Source organism: Aptenodytes forsteri, unplaced genomic scaffold, assembly GCF_000699145.1.
Source record: "Aptenodytes forsteri isolate BGI_AS27 unplaced genomic scaffold, ASM69914v1 Scaffold249, whole genome shotgun sequence".
Taxonomy (NCBI): domain Eukaryota; kingdom Metazoa; phylum Chordata; class Aves; order Sphenisciformes; family Spheniscidae; genus Aptenodytes; species Aptenodytes forsteri.
In genome coordinates, this window is record NW_008796188.1 from 500,348 (window position 1) to 509,415 (window position 9,068).

The 9,068-nt window shown below is 64.5% G+C and overlaps 1 protein-coding gene across 1 annotated transcript in view; it reads right to left on the reverse strand.

Moving 5' to 3' along the window:
• The window catches only part of PLCD3 (phospholipase C delta 3), a 10,420-nt gene extending 1,592 nt beyond the window's left edge, over window positions 1-8,828 (reverse strand). Inside the window, exons 1-14 of the mRNA XM_019474265.1 lie at window positions 8,750-8,828; window positions 8,519-8,680; window positions 6,999-7,227; window positions 6,781-6,910; window positions 6,021-6,246; window positions 4,974-5,175; window positions 4,731-4,875; window positions 4,504-4,656; window positions 4,279-4,428; window positions 4,102-4,137; window positions 3,302-3,461; window positions 2,162-2,278; window positions 1,918-2,066; window positions 874-1,009 (exon numbers count right to left, since the gene is read on the reverse strand). Coding sequence (XP_019329810.1) covers window positions 874-1,009; window positions 1,918-2,066; window positions 2,162-2,278; window positions 3,302-3,461; window positions 4,102-4,137; window positions 4,279-4,428; window positions 4,504-4,656; window positions 4,731-4,875; window positions 4,974-5,175; window positions 6,021-6,246; window positions 6,781-6,910; window positions 6,999-7,227; window positions 8,519-8,680; window positions 8,750-8,828 — 2,074 coding nt within the window. The remainder of the gene's footprint in view (window positions 1-873; window positions 1,010-1,917; window positions 2,067-2,161; window positions 2,279-3,301; window positions 3,462-4,101; window positions 4,138-4,278; window positions 4,429-4,503; window positions 4,657-4,730; window positions 4,876-4,973; window positions 5,176-6,020; window positions 6,247-6,780; window positions 6,911-6,998; window positions 7,228-8,518; window positions 8,681-8,749) is intronic.
• Between the last annotated feature and the right edge of the window lie 240 nt (window positions 8,829-9,068).

A 9,068-nucleotide genomic window follows, 5' to 3' on the forward strand; every position in this document is an offset into this window, starting at 1 on the left:
GTACGTGGGGGGCAGGCTCGGGGAGTGGGGTGGGGTGGGGGGGGAACGGGGGTGACGCTGGGGCTGGGCTGGGCTATGGGCTATGAACGGGGGTCATTCTGGGACTGTGATGGGGTACTGGGGAAACAGGGATCATACTGGGGCCAGGCTGTGGTATACAGGGGGAATGGAGATCATACTGGGTCAAGATGGGGTATACTGGGGGAATGGGGGTGATACTGGGGCCGGGCTGGGTATACTGGGGGAATGAGGGTCACACAGGGCTTGGGCTGGGTATACGGGAGGGCAGGAGGGAGCAGCACTGGGGAGAACTGGGACGTGCTGGGGCCCTGCCACTAGCGGGGATCAGGCTGTGCTGGGGACGGGGCACTGAGGGACTGGGGTGCACTGGGGGGACTGGGATGTCCTGGGCACCGGCTCAACTGGGGGCGGTGGTTGGAGTGCAGGGGGCAGTGGGTGCCCGGGGTATTGGGTGCCCGAGGGCTCTGCCACCCCTGGGGGGTCAGGGTGCCCTGGGGATCCGGGTGCCTTGGGGTGTCCCTGAGGATCAGGGTGCCCTATGGTGTCCCTGGGGATTAGGGTGCCCTGAGGTGCCCCGGGGGTCAGTGTGCCCCAGGGTGCCCCTGGGGACCAGGTGCCCTGAGGTGCCCCTAGGGACCGGGTGCCCTGGCGTGCCTTGGGGATCAGGGTACCCTGGGGTTTCCCAGGGATCCAGCTGCCCTGGGGTGTCCCCAGGGATTGGGTGCCCTGGGGTGCCCCTGGGCATCGGGATGCCCCTGAGGACTGGGTGCCCTGGGGTATCCTGGGGACCAGGTGCCCTGGGGTGTCCCTGGGGACCGGTGGCCAGGCCATGGTGGCCCAGCGGACACTCACCATTGTTGAGCTTGTGGTGGGTCTGCTGCTTGCTGCAGTCGGCCGGGACCCCGTGGATCTCCACCCGCACGAAGGGGTCCACGATGGAGCTCCCCTTCTCCCTGTTCAGCTTGGGCAGCTGCTGCGCCGTGATCACCTGGGGGCAGAGGGTGCTGGGGGCTGGCGGCATGGGGCACCGCAGGGTGGCGGACCCCAGGAGAAGGGATGTGGGTGGCACATGGCTGGGTGCAGGGACAGGGTTGGTGCTCCCAGGAGAAGGGATGTGGGTGGCACTCAGCTGGGAGTGGGGACGGGGTGGGGAGGAGGGAGAAGTAACATGGCTGATACCAGCTGGGTTTGGGGACAGGGTTGGTGTCACCCAGGAGAAGGGACATGGGTGGCACATGGCTGGGTGCAGGGACAGCATTGGTACCACCCAGGAGAAGGGACATGGGTGGCACATGGCTGGGTGCAGGGACAGCATTGGTACCACCCAGGAGAAGGGATGTGGGTGGCACATGGCTGGGTGCAGGGACAGGGTTGGTGTTCCCAGGAGAAGGGACACTTGGCCAGGCAGGGGGATGGGGTCAGTGTCACCCAGGAGTAGGGACATGGATGGTACCCAAACAGATGTGAGGACAGGGTCAGTGTCCCCAGGAGAAGAGAGGTTGGTGGCACCCAGGTTGGTGTCGGGTTGGTGTCACCCAGGAGAAGGTGTGCGAGTGGCACCTGTCTGGACATGGGGTCGGTGTCACCCAGAACGGATGTGGGTGGGACCTGGCTGAACATGGGGTTGGTGTCACCCAGAAGGGACGTGGGTGGCAGCTGGCTGGACATGGGGTTGGCATCACCCAGAAGGGATGTGGGTGGCAGCTGGCTGGACATGCTGTTGATGTCACCCAGAGGGATGTGGGTGACACCTGGTTGGGTGTGGGGTTGGTGTCACCTGGGAAAAGGGCTGTAGGTGGCATCTGGCCAGGCATGGGAATGTCATGGATGTCACCCAGCAGCGACGTGGGTGGCACCCACCCGCGCGTGGGGCCAGGGGGAGCGGGGTGCCCTCACCCTGACGTGCAGCGCCAGGTGGCGGGTCCCCTCTCCGGGGGGGCTGCGCAGGCAGGGGGGCTTCAGCACGTAGCCACAGCGCCCATTGCCTAGAAAGCGCCCGGCGTTCAGGTCCATCTCGTAGCCCGGCGTCTGGAAGTTGAGGGCCACTGTGGGGACAGGGGTATGGGGTGTCAGGGTGGGTGGCAGCTCCGGGGCGGGGTGCCAGATCATGGGGTGTCCCCCGGGGGCCGTGGGGTCTCACCCAGCTGGCAGCCAGCGTTCCACATCTCCTGGGGGTTGTAGTTGGAGGAGTTCATCTTCAGCCCCAGCGGGTAGACGCGGCTGAGCTGCTGGGCGTTGTACTGGACCAGTGCCGGGCCTGGAGGGGGGGAATGGCTGAGCGGGGCCGCTGCACCCATGGGTGCCGGTGCGGGGGCCTGCCAGCAGGTGACGGTGCCCTGCCTGCACCCGTGTGCCTGGGGACAGGGACGGATCCTGCCTGGCTGGGTGGACCCAGAGCCTGAAACATGACCCGGACCCTGAAACCGGACCCTGGGGCTCAGACCCCAACCCTGGACCTTGAACCTGGACCTTGACCTCGGACCCCTGACCCCAGACCTCAGACCCTGGATGCTGACCCAGTTCTTAATCCGAGCCCTGGATCCCGGACCCTGAGCCTTGATCCTGACCTTGACCCCACACCTTGACTTTAGAACCTGGACCTTGACCCTGGATCCCAGACCCTGACCTCAGATCCTGACCGGGGACCTCAGACTCCAAACCCAAACCCCAGACCCTGGACCCTGACCCAGATCTTAATCCCAGCCCTGGACCCCAGACCCTGACCCTGATCCCAGACCTTGACCCTAGACCCCAGACCCTGACCCCAGATCCTGACCCTGGACCCCTGACCTTGACCCTGGACCCCTGACCCTGGGGTTCACTGTTCTCAGACTCAGATCTTAATCTCAGCCCTGGATCCTGGACCCTGACCCCAGACCCTGACCTCAGATCCTGACCCTGGACCCTGAACCCGAACCCCAGACCTTGACCCCAGACCTCAGTCCCTGAACCCTGACCCAGATCTTAATCCCAGCCCCAGACCCCAGACCTGACCCTGGACCCAGATGCCACATCCCAAACCCTGACCCCAGACCCTTACACCAGACCCTGATCCTGGACCTGTAACCCTCACCCTGGCCTCTGGCCCCAGACCCTGACACCAGACTCCAGTCCCATCAGACCAGAGCCGCCCAGCCGAGGCCAGCGTGCCCCCAACCGCCACCCATGGAGCCACCCCGGTGGCAGAGCCCATCGATCTCCACCCCACCCTGCGTCCCAGTGAGGTCAGGAGCATGGAGCCACTCTGTCCCTGTCCCCGTCCCCATCCCGTCGCCCTCACCCGCCTGCTTGATGAGCTTCCGAGCCTTCCTCTCGCTGAAGGAGGACATCTCGCAGGGCCGGGGGTGGCGCAGGGCATCGGGCAGGCCGGGGAAGGGGACAGCCTGGCAGTACACCACCACGGCCGACAGCTCTGGGGCCACCTGTGACGCGTCCTTGGCCTGCAGGAGCCACCATGGTGTCAGGGCCACCCTGGCTCTGGTGGCCATCTGCCTGCCTGAGGGTCTACAGACCACCCCTACCCTGCTAGTGCTGAGCGCTGAGACCCCCAAGGCCATGGAGACCCCCAAAGGGATGGAGAACCTGAGGCAATGGAGACCCTGAGGCAATGGAGACCCCAAGGTGATGGAAACCCCAAAGCGATGGAGAACCTGAGGCAATGGAGTGATGGACACTGCGATGATGGAGAACCCAAGCAGGTTGAGACCCTGAGGTCATGGAGAACCCAAGATGATGCACAACCCAAGATGTTAGAGACCTCAAGGTGATGGAGACCCTGAGGCAATGGAGAACTGAGGCGATGGACAACCCCCCCCCAAGGCAATGGAGACCCCGAGGGGTCACCCTGGAGGTGATGGAGACCCCAAAGTGATGGAGACCCAAGGTCATGGAGTTCCCAAGGTCAATGGAGACCCCGAGGTGATGGAAACCCCAGAAATGGAGCACCCAGCCCAACAGGGGAAGCGGGAGGCACAGCTGAGGAGTCCCCAAGCTCAGTCCCCTCTGCTGGGCAGTGACAGCCGCTCGCCGCCCCCACGGTACCCGACCCATCAGCCCGCCCAGCTCCATCACACGACCCACCTGCAGAGGTCTGATCTCCTGCAGCGACTGCAGCGACTGGAAGAGGAGAGAGCAGGGCTGCATCGGGGGATGCTGGCAGCGCTCACCTGCCCCAGACCCCAGCACTCCTGGGACACCGTGGTCCTCCACCAGGACGCCGTGGTCCCCCAGCACCATAGCCCTGGGAGAGTCCCTTACCTGCCGGCTGCTTCTCTCTTGCAGCTTCTCCTCCTCTTCCTCCTCCTCCTCTTCTTCCTCCTCGGGGTCCGGAAGGGAGGTGACACCACAGGGCTCGTGCCACGGCTCTGGCAGCTTCTTGCCCTTCACCAGGACCTTCCCCTTCAGCTGCTGCAGGAGGAAGGGCCGAGCTCAGGGCTCGGAGGGGACATGGGGACACCATGGTGGGCAGGGGGGTGGTCTTACCTCCGGGGACGGGAGGTCGTGGGGGTCCTGCCCCTCCAGCGGCTGCGTCAGCAGCATGTCCCCCAGGATGGCTTTCATGTGCCGGGCCATGGTGGCCTGCTGCTCCAGCCCACAGTGGTTCTCCAGGGACAGGATGACGGGGTAGGGTGATTGCTGAGGATGGGAATGAGCAGCGCTCAGCACCCAGCACCCAGCACCCGTCCCAGGGCTGCCGGCACCCTGCTCACCTTGAAGGCATAGTCGCGGATGCTCTCAATGACATCGCGGAAGAGGATTTTGGAGGTGAGCGTGTGGCCGTGGTAGACAATGGGTTCCCCATCAGAGCCCTCCCAGCAGTCCAGCTCCACGCAACGGCATCCCGCCATCAGCGCCCTGTCACCGCACCATCACTGGATGAGTCCCTGCGCTGCCCCAGCACCCTCGAACCATGGGACCATCCAGGCATGGAGCATCTGACCAGGGGCACCCACCTGACATAGGCTTCGGTGCTGCTGGTGCCACCGATCTGGTTGCGGGTCAGGTAGGTGTTGTGTGAGGAGGAGATGAAGTAGTGGCACAGGGGCTGGCTCATGTCCTGGTGCACCTTGGTGTGTTCCTGGTTGAGGATGTCACCGGCGGCTGAGAGGAGGTACATCATGAAGCCGTCCAGCATCATCAGGTCCTGCTGCCTGGCTGCAGGACACAGCGGCGGGGTGTCGCAGAGGGCTGGCACACCGCTGACAGGGTGGCACCCCGGGGACTGTCCCCACCTGGATGTCCCCTGTCTCCCAGCAGTGCCATGTTCACCCCAGACCTGGCACTGCGACACCCAGGGGACATGTAAGTTCCCTTGAGTGCCCCATTTCCATCCTGGTGTCACTCATCCTGCTAGTGCTACGTTCACCCTGGACCTGGCACGGTGGCACCCATGAGATGTGGAGGTTCCCTGTCCCCACCCTGATGTCCTCTGTCCTCATAGTGCCATGTTCACCCCAGACCTGGCACTGTGGCACCCAGGGGATGTGGAAGTCCCCTTGGTGTCCCATCTCCACCCTGATGTCCCCCATCCTGCTAGTGCCACATCTACCCTAGGGGTAGTACTGTGATACCCAAGAGACGTGGAGGTCCTTCATCCTCACCATGATGTCCCCTGTCTTCCTAGTGCCATGTTCACCCTGGACCTGCTATGGTGGGACCCAAGGGACATGGAGGTCCCCCCGGCAGTGTCACATTCATGCTAGGGCTGGGCACTGCATCACCCAGGAGACATGGAGGTCCACCTGCTGTCCACCCCCACCTTCACATCCCCTGTGCCACCAGGGACCAGCAAGGCCACGTGTTGGACTGCTGACACCTGGTGCCATCCTGGGGAAGGGACACAGGGACACTCACCCAAGCCTTGGAGGACGCCATACCAGCTTGGGAGGTGACACCACCAAGCAGAGCCCCATCCCCGCGCCATCCACGACCTCCCTTGGCTCCGGCAGCACCCATCTCACCATCCCACCACCACCCGAGCTGGCTGTCCTCAGCCCTACCCTTCTCGTTGAGCTCGTAGGTGCGGATGAGAGCGCAGGCCTGGCGCAGGCTGGCGTCCTCGCCCTGATCCCGTAGGAAATCCCGCAGCTCCTCGGCCGACAGGACACGGTCCTCGCCCGAGTAACGCCCAAAAAGCTCCTCCAGCTCTGGCCGCCGCAGCAGCCGTCGGCAAAACTCCTCCAGCTCCCAGCCCTCCAGCCGCTCGTTGCCCGAGCGGTCGCACTCCTGGTGGGACCACAGCCCAACCTCAGGGACCGTCCCCTGCCCATGGGGAGGGGGTACGGCCACCCCCTGCCTCGTCCTGCCTGTCCCTTGGGGTTGGCAGAATGTGTGATGAGTTTGGGGGGGCTCAGCTACTGGCATGAGGGCTCGGGGATGGGTTGTGCCTAGGGGGGGTGTGGGGGCATGTCCCCTCTGTCCCTCCACCCATAGGCCTCTGATCCTCCAGTCTGGGGTGCAGCAGAGCAGAGCGCCGTGCCTCAGTTTCCCAAGTGGAAAGGGACCTTGGGAGATGCCCATGGGGACAGCACCCCATGGGGGGAAAATGTCACACCTCGAGGACCCACAGAGCACTGGGCAGGACAGCTCACCCCACCATTGGCGGTAGTCAACCATTGGTGATGGTGGGTGGCTTTGAGTGTGATGAGTTTGACAGTTCTCTGCACTTGGGAAGGCAGAGAAGGAGCCAGCAGTGAAGATGTCACCAGCAGAAGGTGACAGCAGTGGGGGACAGCGGGTGATAGAGCACAGGACGGGTACCTTGAAGAGCTTGTAGGCGTAGACATCATCCATGTCAATGTTGATCATCCTCAGCATGCTCTTCACCTCCCGGAAGGACATCTTGTTGTCCTTGTTACTGTCTGCTCGCTGCAGGACCCCATGGATCCAGCTACGCTGGGGTAAGGAAACCACCCAGCGTCACCCCCACAGCCGTCCCCAACCTGTCCCCAAGCCCCCATAGCTCCGACAAAGGATATTGGTCGAGCTTCTCTGATTGACTCATGGCTTGCAGCCGCCCCATCAGCTTGGTGAGCCCTTGCACCCAGTGGCGGGCATCTTCCTCGCCCCGGGCGGCCAGGTCGAGGTTCTTGCGCTTGCCCTTGAAGACGAGGGTGAAGCAGTGCCGCTCGGGGAAGTCAGCACCGTACTTGCGTAGACCCTCTGACTGGCGTCCCTCGCGTACCCCCTCGATGTTCATCACCAAGACTGCAGGAACACGCGCGGTGATGGGGCCACCCCGGGGATGGAGGTGGTCCCTCGGCTTTTCCCTCACCCATGAGCAATCCTGCAAGAGATCCTGGCTGCTGATGGACACCCTACGCGTCCCCAGGGGCACCCCAGGGGACTGAGGCTCAGCTCCTGTTTATGCTGCAGCCGGGCTTAACCCACTAATCCCAGGCGAGACAGGAGCCGTGGCCACTGTCCCCTGCGGGGATGGGGACTGGGACGCCAGCGGGGGATGGAGCTGTCTTGCAGCGGCGCCAGCTCCGGGCACCCATCCCAGATGAGAGGGTGGAAAGAGACGGGTGATGCCAGGGAGCAGGGACAGAGTCTGGCTGGGATGGAGACGGGACCTCGTGCTGGTCCCATGGGGAACAGGGAAGGGTGTGGGCTCTGGGGGCTCGGCCTGGGGTGCACTGGGAGGCACTGGGTGCACTGGGATGTAATGGGGTGCACTGGGAAGCACTGGAAAGCACTGGGAGGCACTGGGTGCAGTGGGTTGGGGTCCGGGTCCTGGGGGGGATCCAGGTCCTGGACTGGGGTCCACATCTCAGGTCAGGGTCTGGGTCCCAGGCTGGGGGTGCAGGTCCTGGATTGGGGTCTGGGTCCTGGGTGGGGGTCTGGGTCCTGGATTGGGGTCTGAGCGCTGGGCTGGTGTCTGGGTCCCAGGTGGGGGTCCAGGTCCCAGGTGGGGATCCAGGCAGGGGTCTGGGTCCTGGGTGGGGGTCTGGTTCGCACGTGGGGGTCCGGGTCCTGGGTTGGGGGCTGGGTCCTGGGTTGAGATCCAGGTCCCAGATGGGGGTTGGTGTCCTGGGTCCCAGATTGGGGTCTGGGTCCTGGGTGGGGGTCTGGGTCCTGGGTTGGGATCTGGGTCCTGGGCTGGGGTCTGGGTTCTGGGTGGGGGTCCAGGTCCTGGGGTGGCGTCTGGGTCCCAGGTGGGGGCCCAGGTAAGGACCTGGGTCCCGGGCTGGGGTCTGGGTCCCGGGTGGGAGTGCTGGGTGGGGGTCTGGGTCTCGGGTTGGAGTCCCGGTTCTGGGTGGGGGTCTGGGTCCCAGGTTGTGGGCTAGGTCCTGGGTTGGGATCTGGGTCCTGGGTTGGGGTCTGGGTCCCAGGTGGGGGTCTGGATGGGGGTCTGGGTCCCGGCTCATGCCCAAGTCCCCACGGGCAGGTTTGGGGCACTGACCAGGTCCCAACCCCTCCCTGCAGCTCGAGGCTGTGCAGGATGTCCTGAGTGTCCCTGAGCCCCCGGGGGACAGTCCCCAGCACCGGCACTCACAGCTCTGCTGGGAGCGAGCGCGTCCGAAGCGCCCCTCGAAGCAGATGGTCGCCCCGTCCTCCTGCAGGCGGAACAGCCGCTCCCTGGGACCCCGCCGGGACTTGATCTTCCGGAGCAGGGAGCCCCGCAGCATCCGCTGGATGTCCTCGTCCTCCGTCAGGCCTGCGGGGGACCAGCCCGTGGGCACCCTGCGCAGCTATCGGGGAGGTACTGGGGAGCACTGGGAGGTACTGGAGGCTCTGAGGGTGTACTGGGGGTACTGGGTGGGAGTGTGGGGGGGCTCGGTGCACATCTGTATGCACACCTGCATGTGTACACCCCTGCACATCCCATGGGATGGGATGGCATGGCATGGGACAGACAGGACAGGATGGGACAGATGGGACAGGACAGACATGATGCGATGGGATGGGATGGGATGGGATGGGATGGGATGGGATGGGATGGGATGGGATGGGATGGGATGGGATGGGATGGGATGGGATGGGATGGGATGGGATGGGATGGGATGGGATGGGATGGGATGGGACAGAGTGGCACGGCATGGGAC